The sequence below is a fragment of the Phycodurus eques genome, chromosome 1 (assembly GCF_024500275.1).
Source record: "Phycodurus eques isolate BA_2022a chromosome 1, UOR_Pequ_1.1, whole genome shotgun sequence".
NCBI lineage: Eukaryota > Metazoa > Chordata > Actinopteri > Syngnathiformes > Syngnathidae > Phycodurus > Phycodurus eques.
The window spans coordinates 29,281,251-29,305,600 of NC_084525.1; the positions used below are offsets into that span (position 1 = coordinate 29,281,251).

General features: G+C 41.8%; 1 protein-coding gene across 1 annotated transcript in view; it reads left to right on the top strand.

Annotated features, from left to right (window-relative positions):
• Nucleotides 1-24,350, top strand: part of oprl1 (opiate receptor-like 1) — a 66,608-nt gene that overhangs the window by 24,351 nt on the left and 17,907 nt on the right. Inside the window, exons 4-6 of the mRNA XM_061686348.1 lie at nucleotides 17,888-17,975; nucleotides 21,765-21,947; nucleotides 23,931-24,021. Of these exons, the coding sequence (XP_061542332.1) occupies nucleotides 17,888-17,975; nucleotides 21,765-21,947; nucleotides 23,931-24,021 (362 nt within the window). The remainder of the gene's footprint in view (nucleotides 1-17,887; nucleotides 17,976-21,764; nucleotides 21,948-23,930; nucleotides 24,022-24,350) is intronic.

The window sequence follows — 24,350 nt, forward strand, 5'->3', positions numbered from 1 at the left end:
CTCTTGCACCCTTCACAAAAGAAGGTGCAGCTCAGACAGGAATATAATCATAGTGAAGTGCGCAGCCGAAGGCCGAAGCTCATGCTGAAGCCTCTCTTTGAGTGGCCTTCAAGGCCTCCTGCCTGTTTCTATAACAATCCACACATACAATATCCGCAAGATACATCTTAAGACTTTAGCAGACCTCAATATCAGTTTGGGGATGCTCTCCAAATTAAAAAACATACTGTATGAAAAGAAAATTGTATAGGAGAGCGAAATCCAAAATATTTTTTTGCAAGAATACATTTAATGTGCCAGCACTAATCAAAACACAGTACTCTGATTAACACTGCGTTCATGGAAAAGGAAAAAAACAGAAAAAAAAATCATTTTTTTTGTTATATTATGGCAATATACGATACATCATAACACCAACTTGAATGACCCGAGAAATGCCATCAGCTAGGATCACGGCGTTAGCCGGCTAGATAAGTGGATCTGTCCGATGTGTAACTTGTCGGTGCTGAATACTTACTAACGCTGTCTGTTCTTGTAGTAAATAAAGTGGGCAGGAATGGCTGATATTGGTCCTATTCTCGCAAAGACTCTTCTTCCTTGAATAGTTGTCATTTTTGTTGTGGTGGGGGTTTCCCCCGACAGTGACGATATAAACAATATGAGTGAATACTGCCACTTAATGGTATAGTACATTCCTTGGTCCACACCGTACATGCAGCAAATATTGGTCTCTAGTTCTGTCGCTGACATCACACCAATACATGGCAGCGTATAGGTTTTGGTGATTTAAAAGGTGTGTTCTGTCAGAGTTAATCTGTAAATCTACAGATATTCTCAATTTAGCATGCACCGTGAAGAGACAAAAGAGACAAAAGAGACAAAACACAACCTGATCCAGGACTTTTCTCTTGCGGGAAGAGGAGAAGCAGTCGATCTCTCAGCGAGCTGGAATCTTCTAACATTTTCCTCCCCTCTGCCCTTTTTATTAAACTTGAGTAGGTGGTATCACATTTTATGACCTTCTGGAATGTGCATTGTAGAACTTTTCCACTGCTCTTGTTCCCAGTAAACAAGGGTGCTATCATCTTAATGCAGTTACAGCAACACTGTATTTCTATGCAATAATCTATAAAATGTTTCCATCATTTCCCTCCATCCATCCATCCATCTTCTGAGCTTCTTCTCCTCACTAGGGTCGCGGGCGTGCTGGAGCCTATCCCAGCTATCATCGGGCAGGAGGCGGGGTACACCCTGAACTGGTTGCCAGCCAATCGCAGGGCACATAGAAACAAACAACCATTCGCACTCACATTCACACCTACTGGGCAATTTAGAGTTGTCAATTAACCTACTATGCATGTTTTTGGGATGTGGGATTTGGGATGTGGGAGGAAACCGGAGTGCCTGGAGAAAACCCACCCAGGCACGGGGAGAACATGCAAACTCCACACAGGCGGGGCCGGGGATTGAACCCCGATCCTCATAACTGTGAGGCAGATGCTCCATGTCCCTCCTGTTTATCAAATAAAAATACATTACTCATCATACTGTCACATTTCACAATGATTTTCATCAGAATAATCATAACATGTATTTCATCATTGTTTATACTTTAACCTCCTGTCTCACAATCATATTGTTCTTCTTTCAACAAAGTCATATTCATCACTCAACATCAATCCGGTGACAGTGCCATGTACCATTTTGGACATCATTCTCTTAAGCACATTTTGTAGTTGGTCTGCAAGTTGTTGACTGTCAGCAGGCAACGGTGCAGGAGGGTTACCTCCCATTGGATTAAAATTGCCTCGTACTCTGCCCCAATCTATTGTGAGGGCAGTTTGCAATGATTGCTGTATTTCTTATACATTTAAGTCATATGTGCTAACCAGCTCTTGCATGTCACGGCACCACTCTTCTACATCTCGTTTGTAAGGTGTTAAGCTTTCCACCGCTTTTACACACTCTTCTTTTGACCAAGGTCTGTAAACAAGAATTGTTCTGCCTTCTCTGCCTCCTTCACCTTCATATGCAGGATTTGCCACTTCGATCATGGTGTACAGGTCCCCTTCAGTTAAATTTTGCAATTTGGAAGAGGAGTCTGGACTTAATACTCCACCCATCATTCTGCTCCAATTGCCCGCACCACCAGTTTTACTTCTTGTTTGTGTTAGTGTGGCTGGATGAGGCGGATACAGGCTTCTTGTTCACATTCTTGTTTACAGAAGGTGGAGGAGAGCCAGTATATGCTGGAGGCTTATCCTCCCCCGCAGGGTCAGATAAGAGAGGAGCAGAGGCCTCAGGTGCCCCTCCCTGTTGTCTGTGCCCCTGCAGCGTCTCATTGTCTTCATTTCTTCTCAACAATCTTTGTTTAGCGTCTAACTGAACTTTTTTCCGTTTTTGCACTTCTACTTCCCATCTAATAGCTGCTGCTATTTCTGTATCTAACTCCTCTTCAAAGTATTGATTTATTATTATTTTTTTCAATTCAGTGGTTTTTGGTATTGTAGATTTTCCATTAAAATTATATTTCATTTTTTTTTTTATATTTCACGTACTCAGGTTGAGCTTTCATACTTTTGTTTCATATACTTTTCATCTCCTGTGATCTCATCGTCACTCTGATTCTAACAACAACAATTGCCCATTTTCTAGTAACTATGACAATACTTGCAGCAAACAGAGTGAAAATCTCTCAATGGAGCAAGCTCAACCTTATCACGGGTTTCACTTGTTTTAGATTCACCTTTTGACTGCCAAAATATCAACGACTTGTCACCATTCACTTACTTCAACTGATCAGACAGCTTTAAGTTAACACCGTTCGGTTTCCAGCTGTCCCGCTGCTTCAGTGTTTGGTGACTCATTGCAGCCACTCACACAATCACTCAACCTCACACACATTATCGTACGTACCTAAAACGGGACTTTAACCCTGTTTTTGTATTGAGTGCTAGACTAAATCTCCACTCTTCTAGGCAGGGACTGGAACCCCTGTTCTAGGCACCTGAACAATACAACTCCACTCACGGCTTGCGTTTTCTACATGTCTCAATGGGCACTGTTAGTTCTGGATGCCGTCAATCCACGACCCTGGGGATGAAGCTGACGCAACCGGCCACGGAAAGTGGACTTCTTTTGCTGATTTCGTCTGGCTGTGCACCGTCTTCAGTCGCCGTCAGCAACACCCCCACGATCGCAGATACAATGATTGGCATCCGGCTCGGACCAAGGACCAAGTTTTATGTCAGAGTTAATCTGTAAATCTACAGATATTCTCAATTTAGCATGTACCGGAAAGAGACAAACGAGACAAAACACAACCTGAGCCAGGACCTTTTCTCCTGCGGCAAGAGGAGAAGCAGTCGATCTCTCAGCGAGCTGGAATCTTCTTACATTTGCCTCCCCTCTGCCCTTTTTATTAAACTTGAGTAGGTGGTATCACATTTTATGACCTTTTCAGGATCTGGTCTCTGAATGGAGGTGTGGGGGTTTATTTCCTTCTGGAATGTGCATTGTAGTACTTTTCCAAACTGCTCTTGTTCCCAGTGTACAATGGTGCTATCATAAGTTGCAGTTACAGCAACACTGTATTTTTATGCAACAATCTCCACAATCTTTCCATCATTTTCCCAGGGCAATTAGTTATTTACTGATTGCCCCAAAAACTATTATTAAATTATTGAAAATTTTCTTTTCTTGAGCAAAAAATACATAGAGAACTTGTTAGTGAAATATACAGTAGACCATCTAAATGCTATAGGCAAAAATGCAAATAAGGTAAACAAGGATCATGGAAGCAAACACAAAATTAATAAAGTCCAAAAATAAAAATTCAATGTAACAACAAAACACATGGAAACAAAACACTCAACACTAAGAAACATGACAGGACTAAGGAAACGTAACAGCTGACGAAAATGCACCAACCCAGTCCGAAAGCAGGGAACTAAACACAAGCAAACGGACGAGACAACGAGAAGCCCCTGGATAAGACGCGGGTAGCTGGAGGTAGCTGATTGGTCGACACCAGGGACAGGGCTGACGAGGGACATTGACAAGGGACCCCAGGAAAAACATGACATGATATAAAAACTAAATGTAATCCAAAAAAATGTCAACAAAAACACTGACCATGACAGATTCAGCTCCAGCCTTCCTTTGTGGCGTTAGAGTTCTCCCCGTGCCAGTGTAGGTTTTGTTGTGGCTCCTCCCACTTTCCCAAAACATCCATGTTAGGTTAATTGAAGAGTCTAAATTGTCCGTATGTGAGAATGTGAGAGTGAGTGGTTGTTTTGTCTGCTCTTCATAGTATGTGCCGAGCGTTTGACTATTGACCAGTCCGATGTGTTGCTCCTTGCCCAAAGTCACCCGGAATAGGCTCCAGCTCACCCAACGACTCTAATGAGGGCAAGCGCTTTAGAACATGGGAGGATAGATGCTCAAAGTAACATTTTAACATTCTTAGTGTAACTGTCATTCAATTGGTCCACAGTGCACCACCCATGCCCCTTTTCAACTGCTTCATACTTGCTTGCTTGGCACAGTTCTACTCACAATTTAGATAATATCAGTACTATGACAGTCACTGATGGTGTAGTGGTACACTCGCCTGACTTTGGCTGCAGGCAGCGTGCGTTCAGTTCCCACTCAGTGACGGTGTGAATGTGAGTGCGAATGGTTGTCCGTGTCTATATATGCCCTGTGACTGACTGGCGACCAGTTCAGGATGTAGTCCTGCCTTTCGCCCGAAGTCAGCTAGGATAGGCTCCAGCGTCCCGCGACCCTAACCAGGATAAGCGGTGTTGAAAAATGAAAAAATGAAGTACTATGACATACTATTTCTAGTACCTGACTAGCTGGGTTTCCAAGTTTTGCGTGATGAAAACCATTGCATTCAGTCATTGGTGTTTCATTGCAATATCAGAAATTACATTTTATTTCAAATGTAGCTATTTTACTTGTTGCATTGTTTGGCATAAATTGTGAATTTCTATGCAGTTTTCAGGCGTTCGTTGAAGCACTAAAAGGAAAGAAAGGATAACTTGAATGGAGAGGAGAAACCTTTCTTCTTGTTATTCTCCCATCCCTTATTATCTGATTTTTCTCTTTCATCATTGTGGCCCTGCTCATCTCCTAGTAGCCGGGAGCGTCAGCTAATGATCGCGATCAACACGCAGCACAAAGCTGCATTCAGTTGCATTAGGAAACTGATCAGCCATGCGCAACTCATTTGCATGTTTCATAATGGTGATGAAAACAAAGTGCGACAAATTAGATTTGATATTGTCAACTGGCTCCGACTGCACTGAAAATGGTAGCCTTTATCAGTGACGTCTGATTCCCCCCCCCCCCCCTCTGAAATATTGTTAACCTTTCAGGTAGTTGTTTACATTATGTGTGTATGTGAATGGAAAGACAGTTGCAATGCGACAAAGAACTAGAAATGAAAGAGCCTGTATCAATGTGAACATGACACAATTTAACTTGTTCAATTGAACTTTACAACTTCTTCTTCTTTTTTTTCTTCTTCGTCTTCATCATCTGCTTTTCCCATTAGGTGTCGCCAGAGCATGTCTTCCTTTTCCATCTTCCTGCATCCTCCTCTCTAACTTCAACTGGCCTATCTATCAACCTTCCCATTGGTCTTCCTCTCGATCTCTTACCTGGCAGCTCCATCCTTATCACCCTTCTACCAATATACTCACTATCTCTCCTCTGGACATGTTCAAACCATCCAAGTCTGCTCTCGCTAACTTTGTCTCCAAAATATCTAACCTCGGCTGTCCCTCCGATGAGGTCATTTCTAATCCTATCCAACCTGCCCACTCCCAGAGAGAATCTCAACATCTTAATGCCAATGTGTCTAAGCCACACATCGTGGCCTGCCCTCACCACTGTCTATGAACCTTCCCCTTTGTCTGAGCAGAGAATCTTCTATCACATAACACTTTCCTCCACTCGTTCCAACCTGCTTGGATCCCTCACCATTGTTTTATTGCATCTTTAATGCGATAATATGGCAACGTTGCGATGGGCTGGGCTACCCTACCTCTCGCCCAAAGTCAACTGGGATCGGCTCCAGCTTACCTGTGACCCCAAAAGGACAAGCATTATGGGAACTGGATGGCTGGATATGATGACATTTCGTCAGGTTTGACCCTGAGCATTTTAATAGTGACAAAACTACAGGAAGCATGGAATCAGATGAGACAGATGAACAACATCTTCTTTCCAATGTGTAAAAGAGAATAGTTTTTCTTACTGTAAAGTTTGCTGGTGTAGTGTGGACTGCCAGATCATTTAAGTTACCAAAAAAGGACAATTTAGCTCCAATTTTTCTTTATTAGCGTGTTCACAAACCCCTTACTTATTTGTCCCAGTGACAGGTGTGACACCACCTCCACAGTCTAAAAGAGCAAGTCAATAAAATATTATAACAAAAACACTTACAGAAATCACCAGTGAGCATCCGTACAGTAATTTTAATCAGGAAAACGAAAAGTCTAATCTTTCTGTCATTGCTTTCAATATCTTTTAGCAATCAGGGAGGCGCCGTCGGTGTGTGGGAGACATATCCACATTAGTCCCCTCCAAAAAGATGCGTTTGTTGTGTATGAGGCACCTTGTTTGTTCTCACTGGCAGGAGAGATTGGACCTGGTTGGGCACTCTCACATACACGCAAAGGGTGATGTTAACAATGTATGCAGTCCAGCCTTTTCTGGGGTTTTGAGCGCTATTTCCCTTAATAAAAGACTCAGGTGGTAAAACCAAGTCTGAAGGTTTTTCTATCGATTTTGTCGTGAAAGCGGTAGGAGCTCGGTGCCACTTCTTTTCAAACTAAATGTGCTGACTTCCCCGACCTCCATATTTGACTGAAGACCATCAAAAATGTTTGTTCAACCATCAATATCTGTTTAAAGAAGTAGTTTGGGTGACTGCATGTCTGATACCTCTGTATATATTTACCTTTTGAGACCCCACCTCAAATGATTTGAAAAACAAATCGGATTATACTGTACAGTAGAATGAATAACTAGAAATACATGCAGTCAAGCACAGATCTCTGTGGTCTGCATATCAACACAATTAATTACTGGAAAATGACTTGGAGTTTGTTCGATCACCAACCAGAATTCATTCATTGATTATCTAGCGCATATTCTGTTTAGGATCACGGGTGAGCTAGAGCGTATCCTAGCTGAGTCGGGACGAGAGGTGGGGTACTCCCTTGACAGGTTTCCAGTCAATCCAAGACCAACCAGAATTTTTTTAACAATATTTAAAATTACCTGATCGATATAATGTAAGTATCTATGAAGAGGCATAATCGTGTTGGCTTCACAATGTTGTGTTTAGATTTGTGTCGGAATTTCTACATTCACTCAAAATAAAAAAATATTACTGTAATGTACTATTTTCTTCTCGGTGTGCGCCAAGTACTAAAATTCAAAGTAGTCATAATTAATGTTGACTTCCATTTGTTTATTTATGTGGCTCTCAGCCACATTTTTGTTTGACATACGACTTCCTTTGCCCAGAACACCTTCAGGTTTGGCCTTGTAAGCTTCCAAGTTTGATGTACGTGCCACAGCTGGCCAAGGGCAACTTCACTCCTGTCATTTTGTTTTGGCTCATTTACTATCTGTGTTTATGTCCTGGCTCTACTCCTGTGTCCTCGCTCCTCCAGCGTCAAATCTTGTTCTTTGTTGAAATTCCGTAATAAATCTACTGCTTGGTGTTGACTTTGTCTGCCTTCGGGTCATCCTCCCTTCAACGAAACGCCAATTGTTATTAAGGTTGTAGTTCAGAGCTAAAATCACCTGCTTATCCAGTAATAAGGGATTATTTATCGATGTTATATGAAACCTTTGTACATTTTCATTTGCGTCATCAAAAGGCCTTATCGGACCTGTGCGGCTGCATCGAAAATGTCAGCAAGGTCAAATGAAGGGTGTCACACTGCAGACGTACCTGCAGCCGTCTTAATGGAGGGGCTTCAATAAATAAAAGGTGGTCACCCCCAGCTCCAGATAAAAGTTTCTAAAATAAATGGTCTACTCTTTCTTCTCTCTGGATACCAGCCTCAGTGAACAAAGCTTTTATAACATGCAACCAATTGTTAAATTGTTAAACGTTCAAAAGTCTGGTTGTTTTGTCTGTCTGAAAGGCACAGCCATAAATCTAGACATCATGCTTCTGATGTGCCAATTTGTTGGGAAGGCAGTGTGAGACCACTGTCGTGAAGAGTAAGAAAAATAAATAAAAAGAATAAAGATTAAATGGGCGGCCTCACAGTTCTGAGGGCCCGGGTTCAAATCTGCCCCCGCCTGTGTGGAGTTTGCATGTTCTCCCCGTGCCTTGCGTGGGTTTTCTCCGGGTACTCCGGTTTCCTCCCACATCCCAAAAACATGCATGATAGGTTATGCAGACTCTAAATTGCCCATGGGTGTGAATGTGAATGGTTGTTTGTTTCTATGTGCCCTTTGATTGGCTGGGGACAAGTTCAGGGTGTACTCCGCCTCTTGACCAGAGTCAGCAGGGATAGGCTCCAGCATGCCTGTGACCCTAGTGAGATGAAGTGGTATTGAAAATGAATGAATGATTAAATAAAATGATTTTAAATTTGAGTTCTCTGGTATGTACTTTATATTGATTTTCTTTTTTAATACAATAATGGCAACAAATTCCTAGTCAAAACTGCTGAATTCTCTTATTTCCTGTACAAATACAAAACTGCGGCAACAGTTTGAGGAAGGCACTTTCTTTTCCAGTATGACTGTGTCACGGCGCATAAAGCAAGGCTTATAAAGGTATGCTTGGGTGAGTTGGTTGTAGAAGAACAAGCCCCTCAAGCGCACTTGGGATGTAATGGAAATTGAGCAGATGGGCAAATATTCCCACACACACTGTAACATCTTGTCGAAACCCTTCCAAGAAGAGTCAAAGCAGTTACAGTTGTACAAGGGGGAGAATAACTTTTCACTTCCTGTCCAAATATTATTTTTTTTGTGTGTAGACTAGGTTGTTCACAGACACACAAAAGTACTCATATCCAATAGCAGTGTATATGTTAATCGACAATCTGGGCAATGTAACAAACAGCAAACTTACACTGGCCTTCAAGTCAAGTGTCCCTTGGCAAAATGTGGAAAAACAGTCGTCAAAGTGGGCTGAACAAGAACCATGTTGGAGGCGAGCTGAGAGACAAACACATTTTACCAGAGAAGGATGCTTTGATGGCCACTATCCTGTGACACAAAGGTCACATGTTCAATCACATCAACCCCTTTCCCCCTCGATGAGTCAATACCCCACGCCCCCCCACCCACCCACCCACCCACCCACACACACACACACTCACAAGGACACTTCCCCTTGGGGCACTCCATCTCTTCGCTAACTTGACGTAGACAGGGGCTCCTCTACCTCCTGGCAGGTGACAAGCGTCTCTGTGCTTGCCTCCGCAGGAGCTGATAGCTATTATGATTACAGTATGTGTGACATTATAGCCAGAAGACAGCCATCGAGTGTCATCAGGCCACTATCGCTGTCACCGCTTTCTTCCATTTGCTGGAGCTTTGAGTATTGCTGAAAAGTCTATCAAATGTTGTCATGTCAGCACCTACACACATGGATTTATATTGAAGTCATTAATGATTTACATGTGGCAGTGAGGACAGCTGCTGTATGGGAGCGAGGAAGAGACGTGACTAGGGGAGACAACATATTGTACAGTAGCAGCAAAACTATATTACTCGCTCATCTATGTTTTTTTTAATTCCAATTTGTCTTTCAATGACAATGTCATCATTCACAGAGACCTAACCAATTATTTGTACATCCATTCACTAGTCCTCAGTAGAGCTGCGGGTGAGCTCTAACCTATCTGAGCTGACTTTGGATTGGGTACACCCAGGACTGGTCACCAGCCAATCGCAGGGCATATTTGTCTTATGTTATAAACAAAAAAAATAAATAAAAAAAACTTTTAACACAGCAAAATCATTTTCAGTTTCCTGGTTACATCACACATTTGCATAGTCACTTTTTGCAAGACATACTTTATAGGGCGTCAACTGCCCGTAGACCAGTGAAATAATTGTCATACAACAGTCATAATGCAATTAATGTATATATCAGATAAATTACCTTTGTGTAGCTGCTACATGAATATCAGAGGTGTAATCGATTTACCCATATAGCAGGAATTGGTAAAGGGTGCATTAATCTTGGGCACAACTAGTGAATTGCCGAAAAGGCTGTTAACAAAATCAAAAGGGGGAAGAAAACTAGAAGAGAGCCAGGTTGAACTGAAGTGTGGAACAAAAACAGCAAAGTTCATTCTAAATATGTTGAATACTGTTAATATGTACAATACTACAACACAGAGTGGTGGAACGTGAATGGAGTCAGGTTGATGAAGGTCTGATGAATTTAGCACTTTAACAATTTGGACTGACTGTCATAGACCGCTTTCACATGTTCACATGCTTACGTTTCTCCACAATAATCTTTATTTTCTTACAGTTAATGTCAATGTGACAATGTTAAGCTCAGAGCCTCAGACTGCTGAATTTATTTTTGCTGTTCTATGTCTTGTACAAGTACTTTTTTCTTTTGTTCAAACAAGTAATTTCTTTTATTTGTTTTGTTTTACAAGTCATTTCTTTTTTGTTTGTTTGTTTTTAGGACTATTCTGTTTTTCCAGAAAAAAATATACAAAAGTAGATGAAGATGCTTTCTTTAATATTTTCTGCCATCTATAAATAATCGTGGAGGTTTTGATATGATCATTAGGAACCTTTCTAATGATGCTCATCCCGAACCTGGAGACAAATTTGAAGTAAGAGTCTACTGTCGGTGAGGGCCATAAACAAGACGACTGGCATTAGGCCATGTTCCTTGTTGCCGTTCGACCAGTCACGATATTCAACTGATTTGTGTCAATATTTTGCAATTCTAAATTATGTTTGTGCTGCGCAGCATTAAATGAAATTGCTGCAATTGGTGAGGAATGTGCTTTTTCTGTTCATGAAACGCTTCTAATGTGTGTGTGTCTGTGTGCGTGCGTGTGGGCCCGCCACTAATGATTCACACTAATACACTGAAGGCAGCCATGAGAGGTGCCAGCCATCTCATCAGAGATTTGGGTCTCAGTTTCATGTTCAAGGACACTTTGGAATGCCGACTGGAGGAACACTCAACACCAATTTTTATTTCTCTGTCTGTTGAGAAAATACAGGGGGTGAATAACCATTCAGTCATTTTTTTTCCTTTAGAAGGAATTCTTTCAGGTTACCCAGCAACAGCATTTCTAACAAGTTCAACAAGCTCAAACCTTCACCTGGGAAAAAGAAGATCACTAACATTATGAGAATGCATTTGACGCGAACAATTCAATCAAGTTTAAAAATTAGTGGATTCGAGTTGGGTGGCACGGTGGCCGACTGGTTAGAGCGTCAGCCTCACAGTTCTGAGGACCCGGGTTGAATCCCCGGTCCCGCCTGTGTGGAGTTTGCATGTTCTCCCCGTGCCTGCGTGGGTTTTCTCCGGGCACTCCGGTTTCCTCCCACATCCCAAAAACATGCATTGATTGGAGACTCTAAAGATTACCCGTAGGTGTGACTGTGAGTGCGAATGGTTGTTTGTTTGTATGTGCCCTGCGATTGGCTGGCAACCAGTTCAGGGTGTACCCCGCCTCCTGTCCGATGACAGCTGGGATAGGCTCCAGCATGCCCGCGACCCTAGTGAGGAGAAGCGGCTCAGAAAATGGATGGATGGATGGATGGATGGATGGATTCGAGTTGCTCGAAGTATGAGCAGACCAATCAGCATCCTTTGGAGAGATGGAGGCAGTAGTTACAGGGTGTGGCTGACATTTAGTCAATGCTAGAACTGTAACCAATGGCAACCCCCAAAGAAGAGATTAACGTGCATGCTTTCATCGCAACAGTTTAATCAAACACTGACAACAATTTATTTTTGTCTGTCAGCCAGTCAATTCGAACTCTGTCCTCAGAGGTTTTCATCTATGCATTTCCTTCTACTTAGCCAGGGTCAGGTCACTGGGGCAGTAACCTAAGCAGGGAATACCAGAATCCCATCTCTCAGCCACTTCGTCCGCTCTTGGGGGATCCCAAGGAATTCTTAGGCGTAGTGTCATGTACGAGTTTTGGTACTCATTTAGTTTCTTTTTTTTCAGTGCCTAGCCCTGGTGACACTTAGTATTCAGTCCTTGGGCTTGGTGGATGAGCGGAGCCTGCAGTGCACACCTGCTTGGCATTATGATGAGTTATGTTCTTAAGCGCCGCATAGATGGGAGCTAGCCGCCGGAATATTGTTGTTTGATGCCATTTGCCTGTTCGTTCATGTGTTTTTGCTTCCACCTTTTGCCTTGCACTTGTTTTCCCCCCCCTAAGTATTTCTGGCTTTTCTCGTTACTAGGATGATCTTTTCTTGTGTAGATTAGAAGTAGTTATTTTTTCTCTGTACAGTTCTCTGGACTCGTGTAATCCAGGAACTGCTTCCTTAGTTTGTTTATCTCTCCCTTGGTTTCCTGTTAATGTAGATCCCAAACCGTAACTCAACAATTTTCATCCAAAACCTTCATTTTTTCCCCTTGCACCGGTTGTGGTTGTGTTGATGTGAGACATGGGGAAGTACATGGCTCAGTTCGTTCGAGAAGCTGTCCTTGGTAATTGCCTACTATATTTTGCTCATTGAAATTCTGCAACTTCAAGCATTCAATTTTCATTATTGTCACCAGATAATCTGTACTGTAGAATGCACCTTTGCAGTGTTTTGATTAGCAATTATAATTGTTACATTGGAGAATTTGTTGTGTTAAAGAAAATAAAACAATCTTTAATTCCTCTTTTGCAGCGGTGTGTTTAAAATAAAAAAAAAAAAGAAGAAAAAAAAAAAAAAAAGAAAAGTTTATAACTCCTCTGACTATATTTTCCGTTCATGCTGTGACAAGCCAACACAGTGCTGGCTGTGGTATGTGAATAATTCAAAGTGATGATTAATATTTGAAAGCGAACAGCACGCCGGATGAAAGAGTCATCAGCTTGCATATTCCTTTCATCCTGGTTCCTCCCTCCATCTTTCATGGAGAAAAGATCGACTTGTGCAACTGAGGAACTTGTGATTGAGGAAGGTTTATACACCAATTGGACGACGGAATTGTGCCATGAACTTAAAAACACATCATCTGCAAAGAAAGTAAATTTATGGAGATGAAGGCAAAGTTATTCACTTGTAGCGCTGGTTTATTTGTACTGCACAGCATTCAGTTCACTGATGAATGTGAAGAAACAAAAACTTCTCTGCACATGTCACTGCATTAAAGAGCCTGTCACTAATTGTTGGGCTTAAAGTGCCATTTTTTTAGGGCCAAAAACACAGGCATGTTCTCATGGTTCAAGAGCACAATCTTTCATGATAACACTCCAGTGACGAGACAATATACTCTACAAAATATAATACTTAAGGACAGTCCGCTCCTGTTTTACTTGGTTTGACTTTGGCACCGCGGCACGGTGGCCGACTGGTTAGAGCGTCAGCCTCACAGTTCTGAGGACCTGGGTTCAATCCCCGGCCCCGACTGTGTGGAGTTTGCATGTTCTCCCCGTGCCTGCGTGGGTTTTCTCCGGGCACTCCGGTTTCCTCCCACATCCCAAAAACATGCATTAATTGGAGACTCTAAATTGCCCGTAGGCATGACTGTGAGTGCGGATGGTTGTTTGTTTCTATGTGCCCTGCGATTGGCTGGCAACCAGTTCAGGGTGTACCCCGCCTCCTGCCCGATGACAGCTGGGATAGGCTCCAGCACGCCCGCGACCCTAGTGAGGATAAGCGGCTAAGAAAATGGATGGATGGATGGACTTTGGCACCATTCTTATGAAAACCTGTTAAATGGTTCCAATAGCCAAACAAGTTAAATAAGTTAAAACCGTGTTTCTCAATTGGTGGGTGTGTCGCGGACAGGTAGTATAAAATTACAGAGGGTCCTCAGTTCACAATGGTATCGACAGACTATGTTTCGAGGTTATGGATGCCTTGCGATAAACTAGCTTGTGCAGTGGTGTAAAAAGACATGGTCACCACCGCAAGAAGGCATTCTCAATAAGCACCATTCTTGATGTTTTTTACTGGATCCTTTTGTACAGTATTCAGTATTAAGTGTTTTTCATTCAAATAATTACTATAATTTTGATTTTATGACTGTGTTAGTGTAGATTAGTGATAGACTACGGCACGTTCCAATTTACTGTATGTATAAATTTGTGTTACATCGCTGCCGGTTTATATATGGAAGAAAAAAAATTTGACAGGTATGCATGATACATTTTTTATTTTCGGTAAAGCACTTTCCTAAAAACAAGAGATCAGTGCCAAGATTTAAGTGAAATTCTACAGCTGAATTTGTGCAATTTTATTTAATTTTATTATATTCGTTGTACATTCAGTTGTCATGTTTCGCTTTAGTTTCTTGTACTCTGAAAGACACTTTAAATATGTAAGCATAGGTAGTTATGTTTTTAAATGTTTAAATTACAAAGGTAATGTCATAACAATGACTTTTTAAAATGTTTCTTAACTTCTCGAAAGTGTGTCGTGAGTCCTAGTGAAAATGTGGTTCCGAGCGTGACAAAAGTTAAGAACCACTGCGTTAAAATGCTATCACATATCATGTACCGATGAAACCAGAAGCTTACATACACTCTACAAAAAGAGACATGCTTTTTCTTTCTCGCTGACATGAAACCAGACTAAACTCGTCTTTTTTTTTAAAATTAGGATTACCCAAGTTATTTCTATTTTTTATTTCTTCTCTTTGATAAATGCCAGAATAATGAGATAATTATAAAATAATTTGGACAATATTTCATTATTTTCTTCAAAGACAGAAGTTTGTATAAAGTAAGTTTGCTATGCCTTTAAACAATTTGAGAAAACCCAGATGATGATGTAATTTCTTTGGAAGCTTCTGATAGGTTTACTGACATTTGAGATAATTAGAGACACACCTGTGGATGTATTAAAAGGCACACCGGGAACACACTGCTTCTTTGTGTAACATCATGGAAATAACTTAAAAATAAATCATCTAAGATATCAGAAAGAGAATTGTGGAATTTGACAATTCTGGTTCATACTTGGGTACAATTTCTAGATGTGTGAAGGAGCCACGTTCATGTTCAAACATTTAGACGCAAGTATAAACACCATGGGAATGTCCAGTCTTCCTATGGAAACGGTTTCTGTGTCCCAGAGATGAAAGTGCTATGGTCCGAAATGTGCATATCAATCCAGGAACAAAAGCAATAGCCCATGTGAAGATGGGAGCTTCGAAGATTGTATCACTATCCACAGTGACAGGAAGAAGCCATTACTCCAAAATAAACGTTTGCAAATGCACACAGGGACAAAGACCTTAATTTTTAGAGCTGTCCTGTGGTCTGACAAAACTTAAATTGCAATTTCTGACCATAATGAGTATGGTTACATTTGGGGGAAAAAGAGCGAAGTTTGCAAGGTTGAGAGAACACCATCCCAACTGTGAAATAAAGGGGTGGTAGCTTTATATTGTGGGGTTGTGTTTCTGCAGGAGGGAATGGTGCACTTGACCAAATAGAAGGCATCATGAGGAAAGAACATTATGTGAAAATAATGATGTACCGTATTTTCACGACCATAATGCACACCGTATTAAAAGGCGCAGTCTGAGTTACGGGGTCTATTTCTGTATTTAACACAGATAAGGTGCACCGTATTATTGGGTGCAGGCATGGTAAAACATACGGTAGCATGCATGCACGCTAAAACAATGTTTTTAAAAAGGCAGCAGGAGCAAAACTGAGTTCGGTTGTACTTTATTGAAGTATTTAACAATGTACTCACATTATTTTTTGATCAATCTTACACACAAATCCATCAAAGTCCTGATCTTCTGTATCCGAAATGAACAATGAACAACACACCCTTCCCCCTTTACGTCCGCATGCTGTCCTCAGTCACGTCCGCCTTCTTCTATATAAGCAGCGTGTCGGCACGAAATGCTCCCAGTCAGTCAAGCGGAGCACTCATTAAAGTCACACAACATTTACAGATTTTGGAACTCGGTGCACACATAGGGCGCACCGCATTATAAGGCGCCCCGTCCATTTGGGAGACAATTTAAGACTTTTAAGTGCGCCTTATGTGAAAATATGGTAACATATCAAGACATCAACCAGGAAGTTAAAGCTTGGACATAAATGGGTCTTCCAAATGAACAATAACCTGAAGCATACTGCCAAACTGGTAACAAAGCAGCTTAAAGATAACAAAGTCAATATTTTGGAGTGGCCATCACAAACCCCTGATCTCAATCCTATTGAAAATTTATGGGCAGACCTCAAAGGCATGTGCGAGCAGTTTTACAGTTTAAAGGGAATGGTACTAAATACTGTTGAAATTTACAGTATGTAAACTTTGACTTTGAAGAAAGTAATGAAAAAATGTAAACAAAAAAAATATTCTCTCATTACTCTTGCATTTAGCACAGAGAAATAATTTTGGTCATCCTAAATGACCTAAAACAGGAAATGTTTCGTCTTATTTCATGTGAAAAAAAGGGTATGTCTTTTTATATTGTATATGTTATCATCTGGTTTCAACTGTATAGGCAGAAGGGTGTATGAACCCTCCACATCTCTAATTCAGACAGTTAAAATGTGGCTATCCAGATTGCTGATGGCTTTTGCCAACTACAAATAGGGAGTTGGTTCACGATCAAATTTGTTTGTTGGTTGATTCCTTAGTCTGCAAGATTATGCAATCAGTCACAGAACTACCGGTATATAATCCATTTATCCATTTAAGTCATAAGTTCGCCCTTGGTGAAGTTCTTCATGAGGCTTTGAATGAGATCCATTCAACCTTCATAATTTCCTTTGCATATTCTGCTTCTCGTCTAATTTTTTTTAACAGGACTTGTTGAGGCAGCTGCTTCTTATGGAATAACTGACGCATAAAAGACTCAAAAAGCCCCTCAAAAAGTCAAACACAAGCAGATTCGACTGCACAGAATTGTGGAAAACAAAAGGCTATTTCGTTGTTTAGCTGTGGTAGTGTTTTTGTTTCTTTTTTGTGTTCGGGTGTGTTGGATCAGCATCATTAAATCAACTTTACCTATTTCCGGGTTTCATTTTTACGGTCTTGAATATTGGAAGGTTAATTTTCAATCTTCAACATTCGATCTTCTGGTCTACCAGCAGTGTACCACACAGCTTTGTGGCTTGTATCAGTCCATATGTCTGACTTGTGGATACATTTACAATCATGACTTATTTTTCTGCCAAACTTCCCACCCTGACCCTAACCCCAACCATCTGACAGCAATGATAGCAACAATGAAGTTTATTCGCTTAAATTATGCACCATGCATGAGTGAATGAGAAATGTTTCTGCTGCAAAGATCAGATGTGGGGGGTTATGTCTACTTTTTTACACGCTTAAAAATGGTGTTAAGTGTTAAATTCCTGCATAGAAAAAGGTAAAAATCTGCCATCTCACAGCAGCCAAGCCGTCCATGCCAATTTTAATGCCAAACCTGAGTTTGTGGACGTGAACAAAACGTTTTAATTCATGTGCAGCTTGTTCCATCACTCACATTAATAACACCTGAAAAAGTCCAAGTCGGTCCAGTGATACCTTGCCAGCCTATTTAGAGTGATACTTCAAACGAATTTTGATGCTGCAAGGTCTGATTAAAGTGCCCCATACTCCTGCTTCTAATATAAACATCAGACATCAGAGTGCCTTTGTGCATTTTAATACAACACCTTCTTCTATTTGTCATGCAGACCAACTGAAACTCTGTGCATGTGTTGATAGATACACTAAGATGAAGACGGCCACCAACATCTACATCTTCAACCTGGCTCTGGCTGACTCTTTATTCCTCGCCACTTTACCATTCCAGGTGAGCTCTTGATCAATTCAGATTTTTTTTGGGCCCAGAGCAACAATTTATTACAGAGAAATTTCCAAGGTTGTAGTTTCACAATCCTCCCCAGATCAATGGGCAACCTCTGATAATTGTTTATTCCGAAACAATTTTTACCATTGGAGATAACCTGTTCCAGGATCAAACTATCGGCATCGTAAAACCTTTATTAACTGTACAGGCAATGTTTTAAGGAACATTTTAACATTCTTGTCAAAAAAGAACAACACATTAAAAACAATAAAACTCAAAAATTAGACTACAATTCACACATCTGCCTCACAGTTCTAAGGACCAAGGTTCAAATCCGGGCCCCGCCTATATGGAGTTTGCATGTTCTCCCCCTTCCTGCGTGGGTTTTCTCCAGGTACCCCGGTTTCCTCCCACATCCCAGAAACATGCGTGGTAAGTTGATTGAAGACTCTAAATTGCCCATAGGTGTCAATGTGATTGCGAATGGTTGTTTGTTGATATGTGCCCTGCGATTGGGTGGCGACCAGTTCAGGGTGTACCCCGCCTCTCGCCCGAAGATAGCTGGGATAGGCTCCAGCACACCCATGACCCTAGTGAGGATAAGCGACACTGAAAATGGATGGATGGGTGGATGCTGGTAATTCATCACATTTGATCATAGCAAATGAAGCGGACATGAAAATATGCCTCGTCATGGCTGTAAGCAGAATTTTCTTCGGTCTGGAGCATGACATCATTGCTTTTCTGTCAAAATGAAGTACACAGGTGTCTTAAAATATGAGTAACTCAACTAAGGAGTTTTTCAAAATATGAGCCATTTTTTTGCTTTGACTGAAATTTGAGATACGAACGCTGTATGGTGGCAGTGAACTCACCTACTCACTCTACAACAAGCAGCAGTTTACCAGATAGTGAACAATTCTTCAAAATAAGAGGCTTCAACTTGTTTATTACCTCTCTAGTTGAAGTTTGCTGAAAAAAAATAAAAGATTACACATTTAAAACAACCGCATAGCTTTGCTTTAGGAAGGCCCGCTGAATTAAGGCTAACAAACAATGGAAAATGCTGCTGAATAGCATGTACGTGGCGGTGTTATAACACATTAAGCAACGGAAATTTGAACACAAACGATGGAGCAACTAATATAGACATCCATATTCACAGGTATACATTCTTTTGTTCTTCTCAAAAACATGACTAATATTTCAATGACTCACTGAGGACTGACCTTCTCTTCATGTATATCAATATGTCTATATTATGCTGAGCCCAGGTGGCCACGACATACACAACAGAAGAAGCGGCGCAATATCCATTGAATTGAAGCAAAAAAATGCGGCAATAACTGTTTATTTTTTTTACATTTTATATGATTGTGTCATTACTGTATGTTTCTATAAAGTACAATAGAGTGCTACTTATTGCAAAACACATTACTTTTTTTTATTGTGTTTTGGGGGAGCCTGGAATTGCTTATTGGCATTTCCATTCAATTCATTGGGGAAAGATAATTTGAGAAACAAATGTTTAGAGTTATGGAAAATTTGGCACGGTCAATAACCGTAAGATATTGGACTGGACCCAAAAGCAGCCTTAGGAGGAGGAAGTAGATAGAAATAGTTTATTAAGGGATATCTCGGAGGCAGGATATTCGAAGTGTGAGGGTGGTTGGCCGGAGCAGGGAACATGCAGGACGCAGGCAAGAGAAGGAGCTTGGCGGCGTGGCTGGAACAGACGGCGAGGCAGGTGACACGGAAGGAGCACTGAAGGCGGAGATGAACACAATGGGATAAGCACAATCGCTGGAAGACGAGTAACTTACGAGTGTAAGTGAGAGTTGGCCGGTGTACCACGGGTGTATGTCAATACTCTGGCGTCAGATTAAACAGAAGTGGGATTGATCATTTTCGTGATCGGAAAGGGACCAATAAATTGTGGCGTGAGCTTACGTGATTCGGTCTGGAGGGGAAGGTCGCGGGAGGAGAGACAAAACGATTGACCCACCTTGTAAACAGCTGTAGGAGAGCAATGCAGGTCCGCCAACCGCCTGTTCTTTTCAGCTGTCCGACCCAAGACAGCCCTGACGTCCTTCCAAATGGATTGCACCCATTGTAGGTGCTCCCTCGCCGAAGGAACCGCCAATCTGCTCTTGTTCGTTAAACAGGGGTGGTTGGAAACCATAACAAGCCATGAATGGAGACATACCTGTGGCGGAGCTGGTGAGGGAATTATGGGCATATTCCACCCACGGGAGAGAGGTGCTCCAGGAGGCAGGGGGCCGTGCAGCCACACAACGTACAGCGGACTCCAGATTCCGATTCACCCGCTCCATCTGGCTGTTAGATTGTGGATGGTAACCAGAGGACAGACCGCCTTACAGAATTCCTTCCAAACCTGGGAGGAGAACTGAGGACCTCTGTCCGAGACTATGTCAATGGGCATGCTGTGGCGCTTAAACACATCCAAGACTAGGAGGTTAGCAGTCTCAAAGCCAGAGGGCAACTTGGGAAGGGGTATGTAATGGACACACTTGGAGAAACGATCGATTATGGTAAGAATGATGGTATTACCTTTAGAGGGGGGAAGCCCGGTAACGAAGTCCAAGGAGATGTGGGACCAAGGGCAGCTCGGGATGGGTAAGGGGTGCAGCAGACAAGCTCGGATAGATGTGAGTTTTTTCCTCTGGCACAGACGGAGCAGGTAAGGATGAACTCCCAAGTGTCTTTAACCAGGCTGGGCCACCAGAAGTGTTGTTGAATGATCTGGATGGTGCGGGTGATTCCGGGGTGACAGGTAAGCTTGAACTTTTGGTCCCACTGAAGGACGTCAGAACGCACGGAGTTGGGCACAAACAGCCGGTTATTCGGTTGCTTCTTCTGAGCCTCCTTAACCACCTGTTCAATCTGTCACGTGGCCGCCCCAATGAAGAAGGAGGTAGGAAGGATGGGCTCTGGTTCACTTGGGGTGGAAGGGGGGAAATGGAGGCGATATTTTTTTATCAACAAAGAAGAATCCGGCCCCCAGGGGGGAAGAGGTTCATGAGAGTTGTCCGGTGTACCACGGGTGTATGTCAATACTCTGGCGTTGGATTCCTGGATCTGGCAGGCTTAAATGCAAGCGGTGATGATGGCTGATAGGGAACAGGTGTGCAGGTGAGTGGGTGGTGGTGACTGGGGAGAGAGAGAGAGGGAGGGGAAGGCAAGGTACAAAGCGCCATCCAAGTTCCAAAAAAGGAATAGCATGTGGCAGACTATGACACAATTAAACTTGTATCTCAAGGCGGCACTGTATATTATTTCGGAACAGCTGAAGGAGAGAATTTATAATCAGCCCATCTTTCCCTGCTCATTTTATTCTATACTGAGTTTCAATTAGTTGAAAAAATGGCATGTGTAAAACTACCATGAAAAGTAATCAATCATGGTAATCTAATATATTTCCAACACTTTACTTTGTTGATGTGTAATAAATACATTTTTAGGCCCTCTCCTTGACTCATACTACATTCATCCACCAAGTTGTTTGTGTAATCTCAGTAACAAAGGCAAACAATCAGTGACCTCAACCTATCAACCAGTATTTTCTCAAAAGTCATCAAGGCCAAATGATTATTTAAATGTTTAATTAATGTGCAAATGAAGCCTAATCTGCATAAGGATTAATTAATGGCGTGAGAGAAAGATGAAGTGGTTTCACGCTCCACTCAACGAAACCATGAACTCTGCATGGAAGCGCTTGAGTGGACATGGCAGCTCCACATCCTTATTGTTTTAATTTGTGAATGTTTCCAGGGCACTGATGTGTTCCTGGGCTTCTGGCCATTTGGAAACGCCCTGTGCAAGGCTGTAGTGTCCATCGACTACTACAACATGTTCACCAGCACCTTCACGCTGACAGTGATGAGCATGGACAGGTATGTGGCTGTCTGCCACCCCGTCAAAGCTCTGGACATGAGGACACCTCACAAGGCCAAGGTACAATGCGCTTTTAGCATACTGACAGAACAGAATATGAACAAAACACTGTGAGTGATGAAGTACCAGGCTTGACTTACACTGCAATTCCGATTATTTTTTTATTTTATTTGTTTTCCTCCCATGTGTTCCAGTTTAGATATACATGAGCAGTAAAAAAAAAAAAAAAAAAAAATCTAATATCCTCAGATCCGAATCATATGTGGATTAAAATTAATGGAGTATTTGTCAACGTACCCGTGGTGTGCACAGGCAGATCATATACAAGCCTACCTTATCATTACAGTCATCCACCCATCTACTGTATTTTCTACCATTTATCCTCTTCTGGGTGACTGGTGAACTGGAGCCAATCTCAAACAATATTTAATGTTTCTGTTGACACCGTGTCGATTAAAAAAAATGGACAACTGGTTAGCACATCTGCCTCACAGTTCTAAGGACTCGAGTTCAAATCCGGCCTCGCCTGTGTGGAGTTTGCATGTTCTCCCCGTCTGTGTGGGTTTTCCCCGGATACTCTGGTTTCCTCCCACATCCCAAAAAAAAAACATGCATGGTAGGTTAATTGAAGACTCTAGATTTTCCATAGGTGTGAATGTGAGTGCAAATGGTAGTTTGTTTATATGCACATCTGCCTCACAGTTCTGAGGACGCGGGTTCAATCCCCGGCCCCGCCTGTGTGGAGTTTGCATGTTCTCCCCGTGCCTGCGTGGGTTTTCTCCGGGCACTCCGGTTTCCTCCCACATCCCAAAAACATGCATGAATTGGAGACTCTAAAAAATTGCCCGTAGGTGTGACTGAGAGTGCGAATGGTGGTTTGTTTATATGTGCCCTGCGATTGGGTGGCGACCAGTTCAAGGTGTACCCGGCCTCTCGGCCGGAGTCACCTGGGATGAGTTCCAGCGCCCCTGTGACCCTAGTGAGGATAAGCGGTACTGCAAAATGGATGGATAGATATATAAGAATAGATCAGATGAAATATTTTGTTAATATAGTCAGACAGAGCTGCAAGGAATGCAAAGTTATCAATGTCCTTTCACAATGGTTCCTGCCATACTGTGGTGCATGTTTTTGTTTACACATTAGGGACAAAAGTCCTGTTTATGTTTTAATTCCTCATTTAAAAAAAGACCATTCAAGCAACAATATGTTCTTCACCTTTTAGAAATTGTAGGGTGAAAGCTGCAGCTGGCTACCAGTGTAGACTGAATGGGTGCCTACATGGGGGAAAGGAAATGCTAGTATTTTGAGGGTAATAACCGGTCAACAACATATTGAGAAAAAGAAAAAATAACTATGAACTCGTTCATTTTTGGAATGGTGACCTTTCCCAACACTGATGTTACTTACATACAGGGTGCTTAAAAGTTTTACTCAGTGTAGCCACTGTGTGACATATGGCCAGTATACTACCATCTGAGTCATTCATTCATTCATTTTCCATACTGCTTATCTGCTAGGTGAAAAACATGGAGAATGGGTCAGAGAGAAATAACGGGTAAAATGGCTCATGCACCCAAACAGAAGAGGGTTTCGAAGGATACTCGAGTACTAAAATATTCGATAACTGCAGCCGTACATTTAATCCCCCCATTATATTGTCATATTTACCTTGTTTAATAAAACCCCTGCCCTGTGCGATAAACCTGTAAAAAAAAAATTGCTCCTCAAAATTAAAAAGTTGCTCCTCAAAGGAAGAAATAATTAGCAAAACTGCTCCTCAAAGGAAAAAATATATATAATTCGAGCCTCGGTTTAAAATATAGTTGTTGTTTGTTTTTATTGAATACAGAGCAATAATTCAATCGGGTACTATCTCATAGTGTTTTTGTAATTTCCTGAGTGTGTGACGTTCCTGGCTCTCACAATGCCATCAGCCCCATTCAGACAACCTATTGGGGGTGGCTTTCATTGGCCCATTGGGCAACTAGAATTGAGCCCTCTGCTTGGCTTGCAAAGTAATTACTTGTCATTTTTGTTTAGGTGGTGAATATCTGTGTGTGGGTGTTGGCCTCAGCCTTTGGAGTTCCGGCCATGGTGATGGGGAACGTCGAAGAGGAGCAAGAGCATAACAGTGAGTAATGAGTGCATTGTGTTTACATGCATACTCGATTTTCCATATGCACTATACATGTGAGCTGGTATATATTCCTCTCTGATTAATATGCAAAATAATACGCAGTGACAAAACAGTGCCACACAGCATTTATTTTTCATTACGCATTACTGAAGAAGGTTTATGGGAAGAAAAGGGCTCAAATCTATCTTTCAGGGGGGCCCTACGGGGCTGCAGTATGCATGAACTTGTTTCCAAATGTGCTTTCTCTTGGTTTTTATTGCTTTTATGGCACAGCATCTCACTAATGGGATCGACACATGCGATTTATGTCCAATCAAGTTATT